At 43.6% G+C, this 22,141-nt stretch overlaps 1 protein-coding gene across 4 annotated transcripts in view; it reads right to left on the bottom strand.

Annotated features, from left to right (window-relative positions):
- The window catches only part of BFAR (bifunctional apoptosis regulator), a 27,869-nt gene extending 5,768 nt beyond the window's left edge, over positions 1–22,101 (bottom strand). Inside the window, exons 1-6 of one of the 4 annotated variants that reach the window (XM_014587075.2) lie at positions 21,895–22,101; positions 19,501–19,536; positions 10,263–10,596; positions 8,293–8,497; positions 7,136–7,305; positions 5,219–5,363 (exon numbers count right to left, since the gene is read on the bottom strand). In XM_014587075.2, the coding sequence (XP_014442561.1) occupies positions 5,219–5,363; positions 7,136–7,305; positions 8,293–8,497; positions 10,263–10,525 (783 nt within the window). In that variant the 5' untranslated portion in view covers positions 10,526–10,596; positions 19,501–19,536; positions 21,895–22,101. The remainder of the gene's footprint in view (positions 1–5,218; positions 5,364–7,135; positions 7,306–8,292; positions 8,498–10,262; positions 10,597–19,500; positions 19,537–21,894) is intronic. The other 3 variants (XM_014587076.2, XM_006146550.3, XM_006146548.3) reach the window with 3 other exon arrangements.
- Between the last annotated feature and the right edge of the window lie 40 nt (positions 22,102–22,141).

Below are 22,141 nucleotides of genomic sequence, written 5' to 3'. Positions count from 1 at the left end.
AAGATTAACGGGAACATCTTGACATATGAGAAAAAAAAACTCCATAAACATTTCTGAGGTCATGTCAAAAGGACTCAGGTGGTGGGACTAGCAGATGGCATGATGGTTATGTCACTGGACTCCCACATAGTCGACTGTGGTTCGAGTCCTGCACCTGGTGGCTTAAAACTCACGCAGCATGTGTGCATGCCCAAGATCCCGAGAGAGGAATGGAGGAGAAAGGATTGTGGCATGGCCACCCTCCCTGGGGGGGGTGATTTCTTGCTTTCTGCCTATCTTTTTCTGTCTTTCCAGTGAGCACATGTGCACTATAGCAAAAATATCTAAAAAAAAAAAAAAGGAAAGAAAGAACTTGCTTGTAAGTATGTTAGATTAAAAAGTTAAGCCCCCCCCCCCAATATGGCACATGTGCTACCTGGAAAGGAAAAGAGAGAGAGAGAGAGATCACCTCTCAGAGGGGGATGGCCACACCATAATCCCTCTCCGATATTTTCCTGTTGGGATTATGAGTACGCATGTACATACACCTGGCGTGATTTTCAAGTCAACATGTCTGGGACTCAAACTGCAGCTGGCTATGTGGGAGTTCAACACCTCAGCCACCACCCACCAGGCCCCTCAAAATTTAAATAAAAAAAAAAAAATAGACCATGAAAATAATCTCAAGAGGTGCCTACTGAATAAAGATAGGATAGGAGCCAGCATGTGGCGGTAGGAATGTCAAAATCCTTAGCTAATGACTTTATAGAAAGTGGCTACCTAACAAGCATTTTTTTCTTCTTTTTGTTTTTTATGAGAGAGGTTTTCGCTATAGGGCGCGTGCACTCGCTAGACAGAGAGACAGAGAGACAGAAAGCAAGAAATCACCCCCCAGGGGGGATGGCCACGCCGCAATCCTTTCTCTGTTCTCCTCTCGGGATCTTGGGCACGCACGCACACGCACCCGGCGTGAGTTTTAAGCCACTGGATCTGGGACGCGAACTACGGTCGACTACGTGGGAATCCAGCGACATAGCCATTATGCTAACTGCTGGTCTCCCTAACAAGCATTTAACATGACTTTCCAGTATAAATTATACTCAGGGTAATCAAATAGTAAGGGAAAATTCCTTTATAAAAAAGATTTATTTCAGGTAATTAATGAAGAAAGAATGAGAGAAGTACGATACCCCATTTTGCAACTCCTAATAAACTGAGGGATCAAAAATCAAAACAGGGACCAGCAGATGGCATAACAGTTAAACCACTGGACTTCCATGTAGTCGACCACTGTTCAAGTCCCGGACACAGAAGCTTGAAACTCGCACTGGGCATTTGTGCATGTGCGCCTAAAATCCCAAGAGGAGAATGGAGGAGAAGAGACTGCAGTGTGGCTATCCCCCGGGGAATGATTTCTGGCTTTCTCCTCTCTGTCTCTGTCTCTCTGGTAAGCACACGTACTCTCTAGCAAAAAATCTCTAAAAAAAAAAAAATCACAAACGGATCAAAACAATCAGTGATCATACCGGCTGCCACCATCAGGAAGAGATGGAAGAAAAGAAGCCACCCCCTGAAGAAGCCTTTTGACACTTTCATCCCTCCCTCCTAATATAGTGTTAATATTGGATATCCTGTATGTCTGTTTATGCACTGTGTCTTTGGAGGCTCACAGATCTGTGACCCTCCCCAAGAACCAGTTTTTGTTCTACTGGAATTGTTGCGGATGCATGCCCTAGGGCACTTCGTTTCAGGTCCCAAGAATAAAGCCTGACTGTGTCCAGTCGGATCATGATTAAGTACAAGAGAAAGGAAGATGGTCAGGTCATGTGTTTATAAGTCTGGTGCTGTTTGAGTGCTGGGCCAAAACAATCCATCTCTTGGTTACTTCCACCAGATAAGGAGGAAAAACAACCACCCAGTGAGGTGACTTTGAGGACAGCTCTATGGAGGGACAGAGGAGCAGCATGCTTATGGCACTGTCTGTGGAGAACAGTGGCCCTTGGGAGGAACTGCAATGGGACACCAGTGTGGCCAGTCATCAAATGCCCAGCCTCAGTGAGGGGCTGGGTAGCAGGAAGAGCTGAAGGAGCTGACTGAGGATTACATTTTGCTTGCTTTTTAATTTTTTTTTCAAAGAATTATTTTTTAAACTTTATTTTTTAATTTGACCAGACAGGGACAGAGCATGAGAGAGAGAGAGAGAGAGAGGGAGGGAGGGAAAGTGAGAAAGTAAGCTGCCAGGTTTAGGACTTGAACTTCAGTAGGCTATGTGGGAGTCCAGCGCCCTTAACCACCATGCCACCTGCTGGCCCCTCTGTTTGCTTTTATACCAGGACCAGAATCACATTCCCATTTGCTCTGGCTATTTTTTTTTTTTTTTTTTAAATTGAGAGCATGTGTACTCAACAAAAACAGACAAAGAGAGAGAGAGAAAGCACTCCCTAGTGGGGCATGGTCACCTGCCACTCTTTTTCCTCCATTTCTCTATCCAGTCAGGATTTGGGGCACATACATATAAACACCTGGTGTTTTTCAAGTTGCTGGGACTGGGATTCAAACTGCAGTCAGTCATGAGGGAACTACTCGCTAATGCCCAGGCCTTAACTGCTAGGCTACAGAGCCAGCCCTCTGGTTAATATTAGAATGACCTGTACGTATTTTAAATAGAGGGTCACTGCTGGACCTGAGATTTGAAAATGTCCTGTCAGATATTAAAAGCTGCCAGTAAAGTTCAGAGCTTAACTATATTAACAGAACTAATAATCTATTATAAAAAAGAGATTCTTTTTTTTTTTTTTTTTGGGGAGTGGTTTTTGCTATAGGGCGCGTGCGCTCGCCAGACAGAGACAGAGAGACAGAAAGCAGGAAATCATCCCCTAGGGGGTATGGCCACGCCACAATCCCTTCTCCTCCATTCTCTTCTCGGGATCTTGGGCACACACGCACACGCGCCCGGTGTGAGTTTAAGCCACTGGGTCTGGGACTCAAACTGCGGTCGACTACATGGGAGTCCAGCGACATAGCCATTATGCTAACTGCTGGTCCCCAAAAAGAGATTCTTACAACAATTTTCAAACTAGTTTTAAAAAGTAATACATGTACATAGTAAATGAGTTACTTTTTCAAATGGCACAGAGATGTATCAACTGACCAATAAAATTCTTTCTTCCATTAAAGTCTCATTCCCTGGGTGGAACCCCTGTTAATACTGTGTGCATTCTTCCAGAATTTTCCTACACACAGCAAATATACAGACACATACAAGTTTACACGTTTTCTAACGTGCCTTTCTTTATTAACAGTTGCCAACGCATCCTAGACAACCTTCCTTACTAGTGCACACCTCCTCCTCCTTCAATGGCTGCCTGCATGGGTGTGCCTTATTTACTTAGCCCATGCCTAATAATGGACACTTGTGTCCCCTGTGCTATTGCTACCAGCCATACTGGCTGCAGTCAACAACTTATTTAATGACTTTCATGAATCAAATGTTCAGTTCTCACAATGACCCTAGGAGGTCATTTCCAAAGGAGGAAGTGGGCATGGAGGGCCCAGGCATTCCTGGTGTCCACACAGCCAGTGTGTCCTGGAAGAGCCCAGGCAGGTGGGCTCCAGAGCCTTGTTCTCGAAGACCATGCTATGCTACTTTTGCAGAGAAGGGAAATGGCAGACCCAGAAGTAGGTACACCATTCATGAGAGCCAAACACAAGTGCCCCTATCCTAATATCAAATGTCCCATCCTTGACAATATCATAGGTGGAAAAAAAGGCATCTAGTTGTTTTACTTTGCATTTCTTTAATTACGAATGAGTATTTTCTCCAATGAGTTTTAGTTACTTGCATTTACTTTTCTGCACAATATCTTTTTTAGGGTACAGGACTGTGTATTCCAGGTATTCTGTAAGAACTATAACTAATGACTAATATAGCATTTGCTTTACAGTACCCATGAACTCCTCTGTGAAAGAGAACTGGTTGATGTAGTCATATTGAAACTCACACATCAGTATCTAATAAAGCTGAAGTTGTACATTACCTGCGACCTAATAATTTTACTTTTCAGGCTATAGTAGTCACCTGGTATCTGTGAGGGAATTGGCAATAAGACCTCCTCACCTTGCAGAGAATAAACTCTATGGATATTCAAACCTCTTTTATAAAAATAATATAATATTTGCATATAGCAATTATATACAATTACTGTATACACAATTGTTACTGTATTGCAATTATTCCCCTATGCTTCGAATCATCTCTGATTATTTATAATGCCTAATATAATGTAAGCATTACATAAATAGTTGTTATGTGGGATTATTTAGGGAATAATGACAAGTAAAAAGTCTATACATGCTCAACATAGATAGAGTATTTTTCATTCACAGTTGGTTAAACCCATGGATGTGGAACCTACAGTTATAGAGGACCAACTGTACCATAAAAAAAGGAAAACGATCTCTTGTATCTGAGCTTAGGAATTTCTCAGGAATCTCCAGAGCAGCACTGTTTACAATAGCACAAGTGGAAATCCTTTTGGTGTCCATCAGCAAGAGAATGAATAAACTGTCATCCTCTTGTGCAGTGGAGTACAGCACTGAAGAAAGTAAGTGAATGGGAGCCACAAGATGAAAGCTATTCGCAGAAAAGCATGCTCAGGTCATCCTTTCACATCAAGGTGACAAGCCTGTAAACCAGTTCCTTCTGTGCAGACACAAACCCGCAGTCCCTGTGGGAAACAGGCCAGAAAGGACAGAGTACAGCTGCAGGAGTGTGGTTCCTGGACAGGGAGGGAGACTTGGGGGTTTTAAGTGTGCCTGTGATGTTTGGTTTGGTTTTCTTTGTTTCTTTTTTCTTTCTTTCTTCCCCCCCTCCTTTCTTTCTATCTCTCCCCTGCTCTTTCTTTTTTAACTGCTAGAGAAGATGTGCACTTGTCAGAGAGAACGAGATGGGGAGAAGGCACCTCCCAATGGGGTGCGGTCACACTGCAATCCCTTCACCATTTCTCTATTTTGTCATATTCTTTCAGGATTCTGGGCCAGCATGCACACATACTTGACATGTTTTTCACGCCACCAGGACCAGGATTCGAACTGCATGGTCAGCGGTGTAGGACGCCTTAAGCACCACCCTACAAGGCTGCCTCATGATGTCTTCTTCCTTCAGTTAAACAGTGGATGTGCAGATGTTTGCTATGTTGTTCTCTATACTTTTTTCCAGTTAAAAAGATAAAGAACTCACTTTATATTCCCAGAGATTTTGGGGGGGCTTCACACCTAGTGCTTTGACGCGCTCCAGCTCCATGAGGATGGCTCTTCTGTGGCTGCTGTTTTCTATGGTATACGGCGCCCTTGAAAATTCTTCTTCTGTCAGAGTTAAAAGCAGTCTGGGGAAGGGATGGGGTAGAAGGAGATTCTTTTGAGATTATACACTAGAAATAAACGTTTCACATTAGAATTTCATCTTAACAAATACTAGCAAACAGTTTAGGCTTGGTTGTAAGGTGAAACATTTACTATATGCGATAATATTAACAATAGCTAGCAACAGAATATGGACTATCTGCCGGTGGCTATCTGAAAACACTTCCACACATCATCATGATCTGTTTAATGACTGTGCAGGGCAGGAGGTATTATGCCCCTCTTGTGGACATCTGGCTTAGAGAAATAGTGACCTGCCCAAAGCACGCCCAGTTCTGCCTCGTTCCTAAGAGTCTGATCTTAAGTTATAACTTCGGACCTCTCAAACATTATTCTATTTTTTAAAGCATGTGTATGTGCAGAAAAAATTCCAAGAAAATCTAATAAAGTATTATTAAGAGTACAGTACTTGTTTGGAGATAGTGATTTAATTTAACAACAATTACCACAGACCCCTGCCTGCTTTCCCCATCAGAAAACGAAGCCACCTCCACAGTAACTTGGCATTAAAAACATCCCCGAGCACTGGCATCAGCAGGCACATGCACCCACTGGCGGAGTATAAACTGATGACCCTCTGGGGACAATTTGGTAATGTTTTTAAAGTTGGAGAGACTTTTCTCCTTTGATACAGCAGTTCCAGTTCTAGGAACTTATCCCATGCAAGTAGACAATTTTTTTTAACCACATCTTTGGGGGAGGCAAATTCTTATAAGAAAAACAAGAGTGGGAATATTTTGCTTTCCCAAAGGAATCAAGTGTTGAAAGTTCAGCGGAGTGGGAAAACGTGACAGGAGTGAGGGGGTGGACTGAGTGTCCCAAACAGATGAATTAGAGAGAGCACTGTTCTCACTTCCTGGCATTCTGTGTACCGACTCTACACTGGGGCTGGGGCAGAGGGCATCAGACAAATAAGTATGCATACACATGTGTACATACAAACAGGCTGTTTAGTACACGTGTATTTTCAATCTAAATAAAGAAATAATATTTATATATTTGTGTCTGTGTACACCGAAAAAAAATCTGGAAAGACATCCTGTGAGATGATAATAATGGTTTTCGAAGAGTAGGACTTAAAGGGCATCATCCTTACAATATGCTATAGTTCTATATTTTAAAAAGTTTTTGTTTGTTTCTTTATTAAACATGAATTACCACATGATCCTACCATGGCATGCCCAGAGAATGTTAAAAGAACATGTTCACACAAAAACTTGTACATGAATGATCACAGCAGTATTATTTAATGGCCAAAAAATGGAATCAATCCAAATGTCCATCAGTGGATGAATGGGTAAATAAAATGTGGCATATCCATACAACGGGATATTATCCAGCCATAAAAAGGAATGAAGTACTCACACACGATACATCAGGGAAGAATCCTGAAACCATATGCTCAGTAAAAAAGCCAGACACAAAGGCCACACATTGTATGATTCCATTTATATGAAATATCCAGAATAGTAATCCAGAGAGACAGAAAAGAGAATGGTGTTTGCCAAGGACTGAGGGAAGGGGAAAATGAGGATTAACTACTAAAGGGTAAGCACTTTCTTTCTAGAGTAATGAAAATATCCTAAGTCTATTGTGGTGATGGTTAAACATGTCCGTGACTATATTAACAACCACTGATTGTATGCATCATTTGAGTAATTTTATGTTGTGTGAACTATATCTCAATAAAACTTTTTTAAAAAGTCTACGGCATGCCATAGATTTTGCTCCTCACCTTCCATTAACTCTTTCAGATAAAAACCTGTCTCTGTAGAGAGAGGCCCAAGGGCCCAGCTGCTCCAGCCAGAGGACAACCTCTTCCGCTGTCCATTTGGCCACAGCCTTGTGGACCAGGAGGTCGTGCTCAGATTCCCTGCTGCTCCAGTGATACACGAGCAGGACCACCTGGGGAAAAGTGATAGGGACCTTAAGACACAGAGAGGTCAGAGATGCCAGTTTCTAAATGTGTGAGTGTGGGGCAGGGCAGGGAAGGGAAGGGGCTGAGCTTGAGGGGAATGATGCCAAGTCTATAAACAGAAGCTGGGCAATGCCTCCACCAGAGAACGAGGGAGCAACTTTCCTCAGGCTCATCTCTGCTGACTGCTGAGCAGTGAGGGAACACAGACCAGACCAGACCAGGACTTATCGCAGGGTACCAGGGAGCAACTGCACCTTTGACCCATTGACTTAGTCAACAACGGGCTGACCCCATAGAACAATGGTTAAACACTAAGCAAAAGAAAAATGCAACACTAAGCAAAAGAAAATGGATGCCACATGGCCAATCTGGATTCAAGCCCTGGCCCTGGTGGCTTACATGCTAGGCCCAGGCATATACTCAGGATCTGGCTGGGAAGGAGAACTAGAAGAAAAGGCCCTGTTGGGGAGTGTCTTCTTGCTCTCTCATGTGTGAACCCCTCTGGCATTTAAAAAACAACAACCCCCCTAAACTTGGTCAACATAACTGATTCATACACCTTTTCTATTGGAAAAAACATTTAGTTTTTTATAGCACCGAACTTAAAAAGATAATTGTCCCTATAATGGAAGTTAGTGGTGTGCTTGTAAAGCTGTATCAGGACAGACATGGCCTTGAATTCCAGTTCTACCCCTTCTGCACAGGTTTCTTCAGCTCTAATGTAGGAGCATTAATGGTGCCTACTGCATAAGTTATAAAGAGAATTAAGATAAAGCTAACATGTACTGGGTGCTGACTACTATGTGGTCTACTCGAGTTATCAACATTCCTGGAGAAATCATACAACATGGCAGATTTAATGTATGCAGTAAATTATATGCAATCGCATCATCGATTGTTTAACTAAATTCAGTGGAAACCAGGGGCAGGAGGCAGGGACTGGGGGATCCAGAGAAACATGGAGATAGACTTACTGCCACACCAGTTAAAGCTGTGAGCACTCCGGAAAAGAACCCCCCTCCTCTGTGTTGATTCACACGACCTGTGTTGGGAGCTACAGGAATCTGGTCATTCCCGTATTTTTGAAAGGCCGTGAGGCTTTGGACTATGTCATTATTCTGCTGAATGTCTTCAAATCTCATTCTAATGGCATCAGGAAATAACTTTTCTATGGCATCCCTATGGAGAATGGAAAAAACAAATCACAACACAGTTTTTTGAATAAATATAATCTATAGATACCAAAATAAAAGTCAATGTTAAATAATATGCAGATATTTTAAGAGAATGGATGAGAATACCTGTTACAGTCCTGTTGGTAAAAGGAAAAAAAATTAGAAACAATCTATGTCTCCACTGTTGGCAAAACAGCTAGATACATCCCAGCTCCAGTGGCTTGAAAACACACTGGGCACATAGGTACACATTCCCAAGATCACAGCAGGATGAAGAAATGGAGGAGGAGAGACTGCAGTGTGACCATGCCCTACTGTGGGTTGCTTTTTGCCCCTCCTTCTGGGCAGTGTACTTGCCCTCTGGCAAAAAAAGAAAAAAAAAGGCCAGCAAGTGGTAGGGTAGTTAAGGCACTCGATTCCCACATGGCCAACTGTGGTTGGAATCCCAGACCTGTCTCTCTCTCTCTCTTTCTCTGATGAGTATATGTGTCCTACAGCAAATTAAAAAAATAATAAAATAAATAAAATTAAATAAAAATAACTGCTAAAAAAGAGATTGAGATTAATCTTCAGGTAAAGCAAGGCTATCAGGTAAGAACAAAGTGTAAGTACATTTCCTGAGAAAAAGAGAATGGTGGGTTTCATGGACCTTGCTAGTGCTCTGTTGAAATCAAGGATGAACACACTGCTGAGGCAACGGAAGTGGGCACAAGAACTTAAGCCTCAAGGACCTGACAGGTACAGTATGATCTGCGTAGATTCAGAAAAAGAACAGCCATCATGGGACTTGCTGTTGGCTATGCAATGTTGTGCCTGAGAAACTCTTACTTAATGTGAAAACCGGAATAGAGTCGAAAGATTATGAAAACCAGCACTGGGTCAGCTCTATAGCCTGGTGGTTAAGGTGACCAGATCCCACATGGCTGATCCCACATTTCGAGTCGTAGACCTGGCAGCCTGAGAAGCATGCTGGTGCATGCATGTGCACGTCCAAACTCCTGACAGGATGGCAAAATGGAGAAGGGATGCAGTGTCACTATTTCTCATGGGAGTGCTCTCTCTCTGGTGAGCGCATGTGCTACCCTTAGGCAAATTAAAAAGAGAGAGAGAAGGAAAACAGCATCAAACCAGATATTCAAAATTATACCATTATTCCATGTCCTCTACTAGACACAGAGTGTTCTTAGTATAATTGCAAATCAATAAATATTAGATAACATAGGATTACGATGATCTGATAACCAGAATTATTCTATTTATTTATTTATGCATGCCATAGGGTGTGTGCACTTGCTGGAGAGAGACGGAGGGAAAGTGAGAAAGGATCCCCAGGGATGACGGCCATGCCACAAATTCCTTCTCCTTTTTCTCTATTCTCCTTTCAGGATTTTATGCATATATGCATGCACATGTGCTCAGCAAGATTTTCAAGCCACTGGGTGCAGGATTTGAACTGTGGTTAGTCATGTGGGAATCTAACACCTTAACTACCATGCTACCTGCCGGCCCCATTCTTTCTTTATTTATTGAATATAATAGATAATGGACAAATAACAGTCACCGATGAGGAAAGGAGTCCAGATTTTCAGGTCCTTGAGCTTCTGACTCACAATGCAGTAGATCTATTTAGAAGGATCACTGAGGAGGTAGACTCTGAGCCCATGGTCTTTTCACACATAGCTGCTCCCATTAAGGTAAACCATGCTGTTCCTGTCCTCATTCAGAGAAGCCAGTGTCCAAGCTGCCCATACATAGAGCCTGGGCCTTACCTGAGGAGAATGTTGACTTTGGGGAACCCTTCCCATTTTTCTCGGCACTCAGGACACTCTGTTTTCTTTGAAGACACCCACCACAGAGCTAGGCAGTGCCGGCAGAAGCTGTGCCCACAGTTCAAGGTGGTGGGGTTAACCAGGATGTCATAGCAGCAGTGGCAGGAAAACTCGCTAACAGAAATCTGAGGGCTGGTGCCCTTGAGAGAGTCATCTTGCTCAAGGCCTGTAGAGTTCAGATCATTCTTCTGAGGCTCCTCCATCTCTTAGCAAATTCTGGTATCCACAGACAGAAAATTTCAGACTTAAAAAACTGCTGCAAAGCATTATTAATCTAGGGGGAAATAAAGAGGACAGCAATAGAAATAGGATGAATGGTGGTTGTTTGAATAGTCATTAATAGGACTACCATTTTATTAAATATAATGCTCTCATTTTTAAATGTGATGAATCTGATTTATATAAACCCATATTCCATAATCTAGACAACCAGTGCTGAGGTTCTTTCTGACCTATTTGTTACATTTCTCAAAACTGGGTAAAGCAAAATACTGTAGTGGAAGGGTCAATAGACTTGGGAGGGTGGGAGAGAGAATTCTGGATCCTTTTCTTCCATTCACTTCCTTTGAAGATGTAATTTCTCTGATCTTGGTGCTCTCAATGAAATCTCTAGTCATTTCCAGGTGTATGGTTTTACATAAACCAGCCTTTGGTTCAGTGAAATGTTTAGAGCTGGCAACAATAGCTATAATTCATGTAAATAGCACATTCTGTCCAACAAATCTGCCTTCCCATAAGGCAATCATTATTTCACAAATATTTGATTTCAGAGCTCTAAAAGGAATAATTCTAGGAAGTGACTTTAGTCTTGTGTTTTTCTGGTGCCCTGTGTAAGCCAACTCTCTCATGGCTCAATATACTGTTACCCCCCAAATCTGTATCACACCCTCTGGATCAGGCTGGTTTAGTGTCACAGAAACATGCTAATGTCACTAATACGCAAATGGCAAAGGACCATTCTGTTCTGGATCTTGAGATTTTTTTTTCTTTTTTAATTCAAAGACAGTAATGGTGAGAAAACCTTGGATTTAGAATCCCGATTCCCAACTCACTAGCTCTGTGACTGTCTAAGTGACTTGAGCTCGCCCAGCTGCATCTTCAACCAAGAAAGGGTGGTAACAGGACACAAACCTTCCAGGCTTCTTCTGAGGGTTAGGTCTAGTGAAGGAAGGTGGCTGGGATGGTGGGTGTGGGGTGTGAATGGGGCTAATTAGATGATTACTCATACTATTTCTGGTGCTCTGCTAAAATTGCTTTTCAGTCTTGCTATTGTGGAGGGAAGGAAACTAGTCCCTACCAGGCACATTGGCCTTATACAGGAAGGTGCATGGTCTGTGCTTTGCAGGCACAGTGGTTAAGAACACAGGTCCCTGGCAGCTCATGCCAGGCTCATGTGCATGCCTGCCCCAAATCCTGGGAGAATGAAGGGACTGCAGTGTGGCCATTCCCCCGGGGGTGATTTCTCACTCTCTCTCTCTGTCTCTCCAGTGAGCATACGTGCCCTATAGCAAAAAGCTCTCTAAAAACAAACACAGGTCCCAAGATTGGGCTACCTGAGATCTTATTCCACCTCTGCCATACCAGCTGTGTGTGTAAGTGGAGGCTGTGATAGTTTTTATTCCACTGGGGAGGTTTGGATGCTAGACAAGAGAATGTACCTAGGAGAAAGCATGACATCTCCTAAGTATACCATAAATGGCGGTAGTTTACCCGTGTTTTAAATGCAGTAATAAGAGAATTTTAACAGTACAGAATCTTGTACTTTTACAGAGTATAAAATTCTTTTTCTTTTTAAGAGATAGTTTTGTTATAGGGTGTGTGCTCACCAAAGAGAGACAGAGAGACAGAAAGTGAGAAATCACCCCGTGGGGGATGGCCACACCACAATCCCTTCCCCTCCATTCTCCTCTCAGGATTTTGGGCATGCATACACAAATGTGCCTGTCATGAGTTTAAGCCACCAGGTCTGGGACTCAAATCATAGGGCCGTGCATAGCTCACCCTGTCTAGGATTCTGTTCTGTGTTGTCTAAGCACAGTAACTGACAGCTGGGGACAGAGGCCTAATGCAAGGTCTTGTGTTCCAGGTCAACCAGAGGCAGGCAGGCAGGTGGGAGCACATAAAGGTTTCAGAGGCAAAGAGACAAGCAAACTGTGCTTGAGGATGAGGACCCTCACCCTGAAGGCCAGAGAGGCCAGAGCAGGAAGAACAATTAGGGATGTGTTAGAAACGAGGTACCGTCACCTGTGGGACGAGGGCGGCAACAATGAAAATGTAAAGAAAGGGATTAATCTGAGAGATTTTAGAAAATAATTTATTGGCTTTAGCAACTAGAGAAGAGAATGACCAAAGATGCTGGCTAGGTTTCAGAACAAAGGCAGAAGATGACTTGTGACAGAAATTGGGTCACTGTAAACAAACGGCACCAGCTTTGGAAAGAACGCAAGTTGAATTTAGAAATGCTGATCTGAGGCAACGACAAGACTTCCAAGTAAAAATGTCTAGTGAGCCTGGTTGTACATATACATTTATGTATATTCAATCCATACATTCTGACTTCTGCCAAGCCTGATGGGCAATTTAACTCATATGAGCTCATTTATGGTCAGAATGTAAAATCGATCTTTTCCCTCTCAAAATCCAGAAAAGGTTTTTTACTAGCTGTAACATAATGCAGATGAATATTAGAGTAATTTTACCAAAATGATGAGAAAATTAAAGGTATTTTATTTCCTAAAAAAAAAAAAAAGGAATGTCTAGTGAGCAGTTGGAGACATATAACTATAGTCAGGAATAACCTAAATGTTTGGATTTCAGAGTCATTTGCAGAGAAATTACAAATAATGTATATTGAAGTTAATTTCTCATAAACTGGGCTTTTACATCAGAATACATCACTATTTCCTTGCCTACCAAATCTGCAAGTTTATTTCTTAAGAGTAGAAACAAATCACACACTGATTTTAAGGGTGTATTTACTTATTTATTAATTTTTGGAGATTTTTGCTGTAGGATGCTTGAGCTCATTGGAGATAGAGATACAGAGAGCCAGAAAGCAAGAAATCACACCCCCAGGGGGTGGCCACCTGCAATCACTTCTCTACCATTCTCCTATTGGGATTTAGGACATGCACACACACACCCCTGGCATGAGTTTAAGTCACTAGGTCTGGGACTCGAACTGCAGTCGACTATGTGGCAGTCCAGTGATGTAACCATCACACCATCCACTGATGCCAAGGATGCTTTTATTTTTTTTTAACAGATTGTTGCTATAGGGTGCAATGCGGTTGCCAGAGAGACAGAGACAGAAAGACAGAAAGCGAGAAACCAACCTCCAGGCGATGGCCATGCTGCAATCTCTTCTCCTCATTCTCCTCTAAGGATTTTGGGCACACATGCACACATACCCAGCCATGAGTTTCAAGCCTCCGAGTCTGGGACTTGAACTGAGGTCAGCTTCGTGGGAGTACAGCAATATAACTACTACGCCATCTACTAGTCCCTAAGGTGTATTGTTTAAGTCATATTTTGCAAAGCTGAGGTGGCAATGAACTCTCTATTGAACTACCTTTAACAAATTAGAAACTACAAGACTGATTTCTTAGGAGTTTTGCTAGTTTCATTTTACCCTACATATAAAAAGTGAAAAGCTAACAGAGAAAACAATACACATCCCTAATCAATGTCAGCTGATCTTTGCTGCTATTTCTGCCTGTATTTATTTTATCTCCACTGATAGAAGAAAGCAGTGCTGTTAGAGGAGGAAAGTGTCTTTTAAACGATAAAATTCAGCTCTAGCACTAAAGTTACAAGCTGTGATGTTCTGACAAAGGTAAATACACCCTCCTGCACTGGCGATGACTAAAGGCCTCTCTGAGAAGGCCTCATACACCCCAGGACAAGCACAGCTGTTCTCTGCAAACGGGACCAGCCTGGCAGCAGGCTGGAGCTGTGAGAAGTGGCTTGCTCTCCGTCTCTTTGCAAGTGAGCTTGTGCTGGAATGGCACTTTCAGCTACTGTTCTTTACAACTGTTTCTCCCTTGTCTCAAAAGCAGGGGAGAAGACATGGGGATATGGGCATGATTGCTGGGAGAAGAATCATTCTTTTCCTATTCCCTGTACCCCTTTCACACAGATACACTTCTTGCAAGTGCTAATTACCTAGTTTCAAAACTAACTGGAAGAATGCCCAAGTTTGCACAAGTCTACAAAGCAGCAGACAGAAACAAATTTAAAACAGTAAGTTGAACAATTACAGTACAGCAAAACCTCAGGAATTCCCATAGGGACTGAGTCATTCCAAACAGCCGAGGTTTCTGAGTAAAAAGGTAGGTCTTGGGCTAAGTCTGGAGAGATCCTCCAGGAGGTGTGAATTGCAGGCCACACCATGTTCGAGCACGGTATGCCTGTTTTCCTGGAAAGCAGTCTCGAGTCCTCGTTAGGCTCTCAGAGGGGACCAAGGCCTAGAGCAGTTAAGAGCAGTCTACCCACTTTGTCAAAAGGCTCTTACTGTACTCTCCTGCCTGCTCTTTGAAGTGGTTATAAGGAACCAGGTGAGCCTCTCCACTGTGATACAGCATTGTCACAGGTGTCCATCCTCCATGTCCTGGAATAACCTCACTAGCAGCAGCCACCACCCTACTGGGACAACATCTGATCTGCAGGCAGATTTTCTTTCATATGGTGTTTTCTTTATCCCAATTGAATTTGGAGCTATCATTTTTTTTTCAAAGTTGATTTATCCCCTCCATGAAAGAAAGACAGAAAAAGACAAGCATCCCCATCAGAGTGGCCATGCTGTGATCCATCCTCAGCCAGCCCCTAACAGGGGAGTGCACAGGTCTCAGGACGTGGTCCAGCATCACAGTGTTGCACTATTGCTGAACCACTGGCTGGCCCAAATTTGGTGCTAGGGTTTAAAAAATCTAATTTCAAGGGACCAGCAGCTAGCATAATGGTATGTTGCTGGACTCCCATGTAGTCAACCGCAGTTTGAGTCCTGGACTCGGTGGCTTAAACTCACACCGGGCGCGTGTGCATGCGTGCCCAAGATCCTGAGAGGAGAATGGAGGAGAAGGGATTGCGGCGTGGCCATCTCCCCGGGGGGTGATTTCTCGCTTTTTATCTGTCTCTCTGTCTCTGTCTTTCGAGCAAATGTGCCCTATAGCAAAAACCTCTCCAAAAAAAGAAAAAAAAATCTAATTTCACTTAAATATCTAGATTCCCGGCTTCTCTTGGGGGTAGGGGGGGTCAGAAAATTTGGCAACACTGGAATCCCATTTCATGTGACAAGATTCTGCCCAAGCTGAGGAGCTCAGCAGTTGCCCTTTCTGCCAGAGTGTGCCAGTGTCCGTTCCCACCTGTTCTTAGTTCCGCTGCTTGCCTGACCCTGAGATTTCATCCCTCGTCTCACAACTGATGCCTTTTGAGTGCACAGATGGGTGGGTGTGTGGTTGTGTCTGGGCTGGTTGGCTGGAGGATACTCAGCTCTGGGACTTCTGTCAACTTCTTGTTTTCCTCTCTCTTGATTTACTGTCAAACACTAAGCTGTTACTGCCTACAGCTGAGAAAGAGGCCTCCTAATTATTGCTTCAGACTCAGAGGCAGAGAGCCCTGCTCTGTGGATTCTGTGTGTGTATGTGTGTGCGTGTAAGGTTTTTGCCATAGGGCACCTGTGCTCGCCAGAGAGAGACAGAGAGAAGGAAAGTGAGAAATCACCCCCCAGGGGATGGCCATGCCACAATCCTTTATCCTCCGTTCTCCTTCTGGGATTTTGGGCATGCACACACACGTGCCTGCTGTGATCTTTTAAGCCTTCAGGTCTGGGACTCAGGTCTGGGACTCAAACTGTGGTCATCTATGTGAGAGTCCAACACCTTAACTGCCATGCCACCTGCTGGCCTCTGTGTGTGAAAAGCTCTGTGTCTAAAATGTCTGAGTTGTCTTCAATCCCTTCAAAGTCCTAAAGACCTAGTTCAAAATGAATGCAAGTTAGGGTTTATGGGCTCTTCCATGAATCAAACATTTTACACAAAGCCTTTAAGACATTTTTTTTTTTTTTGAGTTATCTTTTACCTTCAGGTTTAAGAGACAGTATAATATCCCTCAGTTTTGAAACCAGAAGACGGGATCTGAGCCCCAGCCCTACCATCTGAGCCATGAGATCCTGGACAATGACACATGTTCTCCAAATTTCACATTAGTATATATGTGAGGAGTTGAAGTTATTACTGTGATCTCAGAGCTGTGAAGCAGGAGGACATGTGTAGGCAGCCACGGGGGACAGTGATAACACAGTCAGTGCTGATCACATGGGACGATCCTGGGTTCATGTCCTAAGGTGTCCCTGCGCATGCCTGTGATCCTGGCTTGCTCAGACAAGGGGTGGATCACAGTGTGAGGTGTTGGGGGTAACTGTGTCTTTCTCTCTCATGGAAGAAATAAATAAATAAACTTGAAAAGATAAAGAGGGGGCCCATGTATGTTCCAGGTGGGTAAACTTTCCCTGTCCATGCAAATGAGACATCCCTAAAGTTGTGGTTTGTGCCCATGCTGCATACTGAAGAACACAGTCCAATAACTTACCTGTGTAACTTTAAAAACACCTGAAGGGGGCTAGCAGGTGGCGTGGTGGTTAGGGGCGTTGGACTCCCACAGTTGGAGTCCCAGACCTGGCGGCTTGCTTTCTCACTCTCTCTCTCTGGTCAAATTAAAAATAAATAAATAAAGGTAAATAAAATAATTCTTAAAAAAAAACCAAACAAACCCAAAAACCTGGAGAGGGGCCAGCAGGTGGTGCAGTGGTTAAGGTAATGGACTCCTGCATGGTAGCCTGAAACTCATGCCAAAATCCCAAGAAAAGGGGGAAGAAGGGATTGCAGTGCGGCCAAATCCCTATAGGGGGTGATCTCTCACTTCCTCTCTCTGTCTCTTCAGCAAGTGTATACTGCTCGCTTTAAAAAAAAAAGAAAAAAAAAGCTCTCTTAAAAAAAACCCAAAACACCTGAAGGACACACCAGTACAAAATTTCAGTGTCAAGAAATAGAATATAATCTCAGTATTAGTACGTGAAGAATAACCCGAATACATACACATGAACAAACAGCAGAGCCGATTTTCCCCCTAACATGTTCACGTGTTTGTTCTGCTGGCACAACTACCAGGAAACAACTATCATACTTCTAACAACTCGGCGAGTCCAAGATTCTACCAACATGACCTTTTCTGTGTTTTCCTATACTTATACCTACCTGATATGGTATAGTTATCTGACAATCTGAAAAAAAGAAAGGGCTGGGAAGACACGATTTCCCAATACTGTGATGTAACTACAGAGCTACAACGAACTTGACCTTCCTCCTTTGGAAGGAAAGATGTTTGACTTGGTGGAGTGCTTATCTATGGACTTACCCTGAGGGACTCTACTACTCAGCAGCCGGTGGCACTGCGTTCCTTTTCATGCCTTTCCTTTCCATCTCTTTCTTTTTTTACTTTTAGTATCAAAGGGTACATGAGAGAGAGAAAGTACCCTTCCCCATAGGATGTGGTCACACCACAGTTCCCTTTCTCTTCAATTCTCCATCCCCTTAGGATCTTGGAAACACACAAAGATGTCCAGTGTAAGAACAGATTTTGGCTTCTATGGACCTCTGGTTAGACTATTTGTTCTCATTACATATTACCTAGTCACAGAGAAGAATGACAATTGCTAATATTTACTGAGTCTTTATGTGAAAGGCACAACATTCTCAGGAGATAAGTACCACTGTCATCCCTGTTTAACAGATGAGAAAACGGAGAACTAATTAGTAAAGAACAGAACCAAGATCATGGTCTGATTTAACGCCTGTCCTCATAACACGACATTATCCCAGTAAGGTAATCAATAGCAGTTATTAGTTCAAAGGACTGATTCACTCCTCATCTAGGTGACATCACAGAACTACTACTGCCCAGCTGAGATGACAAACCAGAACTGATAAGGCTGCATTTGAAATATGGTGCTGGCAAGTGACCTGGTGTTTGGGGTGCTGGACTTCCATATGGCCAACTGTGGTTTGAGTCCTGACCCTGGTGGTTTGCTTTCACACTTTCCCTCTATCTGGTCAAATTAAAAAATGATAATAAAATGAAATAAAATAAGTCTGTTTTTTAAAGAATTATTTAATTTATTTATTTATTCATTTTAATTTGATCAGAGAGGGACAGGGCAAGATAGAGAGAAAGTGAGAAGGCAAGTCGCCAGGCCCAGGACTCAAACCGTGGTCGGCCATGTAGGAGTCCAGCACCCTTAACCACCAGGTCATCTGCCGGCTCCAAAATTAAATAATTCTTAAAAAAGAAAATAGTGCATTTGAATATGAACTCCAGCTGGTAGCTGTAAGGGGTGCATACTGTTCCCTGCAGAAACATTTACAGTAGTAACACGGGTCTACACAGGTAGGGGAATCCCTATTTCTGGAACCTCGGGTCCACGTCTGGTGGAAGAACACTACATATATTGTTAAATGTCCAAAGAGTGCCCACTCATTTCTAGTGACTATAAAGTAAGAATACATGCAGCCAGATGTAAGTAAGGCAAGGGTCAAAATGGCATGAATAACAGATTACATGCACTTCCTGTAGTTGGCAAAAACTGGTGGTTTTTTTTTTTTTTTTTTTTCATAAAAGAGAAGCATTTCTAGCCTTAGTGTATAAAATCTTACATTTTTCCAACTCCAAACAGGTTTTCTTCCTGGACAGGGTCAGAAATCACTAGGGCACAGGTGGCTAGCTCCTCTGGATGATGACTTGCTGCCTGAACTTTGAAGTTTCATGATTTACTGCCTTGAGTGGTGTTGGGCAAGGTGAAGGCAAACTGGGAAGGCCATCACAGCTCTCTCTCTCATTTCTGTTACAAGGCATAAATGTAAAGACCTGTCCTCTACTAATCCCTGCAAATGTTCAACAGCTCAGAAAGCAATTAGAAATTGCTGGTGGTTACCAAGGAACCCATACCATAACTATTGGTTTTGAAATATCCCATTATGCCTCACACATTATAAACTAAGGTGTCCTTTCAGATTTGGCCTACTCTTACACTATTTACACATTACTGTTTCAGTTTCACCTTTGTCTCCCAAGCAAATCCTGAGCAACTTGAGGTCAGGAACCAAGCCATAGAATCCTATCATACCTGAGAGTAGCTGGCACAAAGCCAGGCTCTAGATATCTGTAAAAGAAAATAAAATTATAATTGTTTGATTCCTATCACAGTAGTTCTTGACACTTTTATCAGAATCACCTAGAAAGTTCAGTGAACTTAAACCAAGATTTCCATAAGAGGCCTAGGAAAGAACATTTTTAAAAAGAATGATTTAATTTTATTTACTATTATTATTTTAAAAAATTTGACCAGAGAGAGACAGAGCAAAAGAGAGAGAAGGAAAGTGAGAAAGAAAGCTACCAGGTCTATACCTGAGCTGCTGGTTTAGAAAGAATATCTGAAATGATCATACATACACACACACGCGCGCGCACACACACACACACACACACACACACAATTTGTCCCTTCAGGAGATTTTTCTGTATGTTTATATATGGCATCTACTTATACATTAAGAATACATATAAACATATATACATATGCATTTTAAAAATTATTTAATTTTATTTATTATATATTTTTTAATTTGACCAGAGAAAGACAGAGAGAGGGAGGAGAAAAATGAGAAAGCAAGCCACCAGGTCCAGGACCTGAACCACGGTTGGCCATGTAGAAGTCCAGCACCTCAACCACCATGCCACCTGCCGGCTTCTTCATATGCATTTTAAAAGTGTATTTATTTCTCTCATTAATGAGAGAAACAGAGGGAGAAAGGAGGAGATGGAGAGACCTCAGCACCCCCAGCCGGGTCTTGACTCCACAATCCACCCCCAGGCAGCTTCAGATCATGGGCACTCACATACTCAGTGTACTTGGGGAGACGCCACAACCCTCACCCATGGGCCAATCTCACCCAGCATTGCACTTTACTGCTGTGCCATTACCCAGCTCCACTCCAGGCAATTCTTATATGCACACAAATTTGGGAACTGGAGAGCTGTTACATACAAATAGACATTTATATACCTAAACTCATGTCTCAAGATATGGAGAAGGAGTGAACAAAACTAAGTTTAAATAACACTTTCAGTCCTCTTCTCACCCCCACAGCCAAATTAATCTTTTCTGCCTCCGTGCATTAGTGTAACTTTTACTTGAATGTATTTTCTCATCTCTGTGACTTTAGTTTCCTTGAAGAAGCTGTTAAAGGTGAAACAGTACATGATCAGTGAAACTGATCTGGCTTCCAAACCAGGTCACCGTTTGTCCTCCCTGAGCCTCGGATTTCCCATTTATCAGTCTAGGTTATAATACAAGCGTGTTGGGAGGTGTAGATGACAAACTCTATCCACAGATACTCAAAAAGAGTTTGTTGTATGGCTGACTGGTATTATTAATAAAATTATTAATAGTAGCATTTACTGAGTGCCAGCTATGCAGTTAGTGTCAGTGCCAAACGCTGGAGCTAAAAAAAAAAAATTGCTCTGGAGAAGTACTTTTTCAATCAAGTTTATGGAGATACCCAGGGAAACGTAGAGTACACTCAGGCTGGCTGTTTACAAAAAAAGCAATGACAGGAAAAAAAACCAAAATAATCCCATCGGCACGTGTAGTTGGCGCTGGCTTTAGGGTGTGCCCGGGATGGGAGCAAAGCTCTTCCCTATTGGCCTTTCCGGAGTTACGTCAAGACTATCCCCAAAGATCCAACCAATGGGCTTCGGTGGGGAGGACCCAACGGCGACAGTGGACCGCATGACTGCGTCTGCGCTCAGCCACTTTCTCTTCTCTACCAAAGTTGGGGGGCCGCCTCCTGACCCGCCAAACACTTCCACTTAGACACAGCCTCTCGTTTGTCCCCTCCCCTTTCTCCTCCTCTCCCCTTTTAATAAAAAGAAAACACTCCATTGCACAAGTTCAGATTGTGAGCTGTGAGCTCGGAATCAGAAAAGTCAGGCTCTAGCCCTGCCCCCGTGTGATCTGGGATTTCACTTTCTCCTTTCTGCCCCTCAGTTACTCTATTTTAAAAGGGCCAATCACTCTGCCTTGGGACACAACGTGCCTAAGCGTAGCCTGGCGCCCATCACTTCTAGACGGGTTGTGGCAGGGGCTCCTGATGGGCAGGCTCCCCTTCGTCCGCTCCATGGTCCATGGAAGCTACGCCCCCTCTCTACTGCCCTGGGGAGCCTCTGGAGCAGGTCGCTTTGCTTCTGACCCCTGAACGGACCCAGGTGGGGCCCAGCGACAGGCCATGACGACATGGGGCTCTGGGAAAATGATGGGAAAGTTGGCCAAGCTGGGTCCGCACCCTGCGACCAGGACTGGGGCTTCCCAGGACCCGGGCCTGGGGAGGAAAGGCCCGCGCGCCTCCTCTGACCCGGCTAGACGGCTCGGCCGAAGGGACTCCCGTCTCGCCTTCCACACCACGCCCCGAAATCAAGCCCGTGCAGCCCCCTCACCATCTTCGGTCGTTGAGCAGCTTACCATTCCACTCGCTCAGGGACCACCAGCCTGTGCCATCGCTCCCGCCAGGACCCCCGCGGAAGCCGAGGAGGAGGCGGAGGCTTCACTTCCGGAAGTAATCTAGGACAGATTGCGTTGCCGAGAGCCCCCGGCCCCCGACCATAGAGGAGAGGCCTCCCTCATTCCCCGACCCCCTCCACCCCGCGACCTCCCCGCAGCCTAGAGCGGCTACTCCCGGCTGAGGACGTGAGCGCATGCGTACCACCGC

The sequence above is a fragment of the Tupaia chinensis genome, unplaced genomic scaffold (genome assembly GCF_000334495.1).
Source record: "Tupaia chinensis unplaced genomic scaffold, TupChi_1.0 Scaffold000182_1, whole genome shotgun sequence".
In the NCBI taxonomy this organism is placed as follows: domain Eukaryota; kingdom Metazoa; phylum Chordata; class Mammalia; order Scandentia; family Tupaiidae; genus Tupaia; species Tupaia belangeri.
The sequence above is the reverse complement of the archived record's forward strand: the minus strand, read 5'-3'. Positions and strand labels throughout refer to the sequence as shown.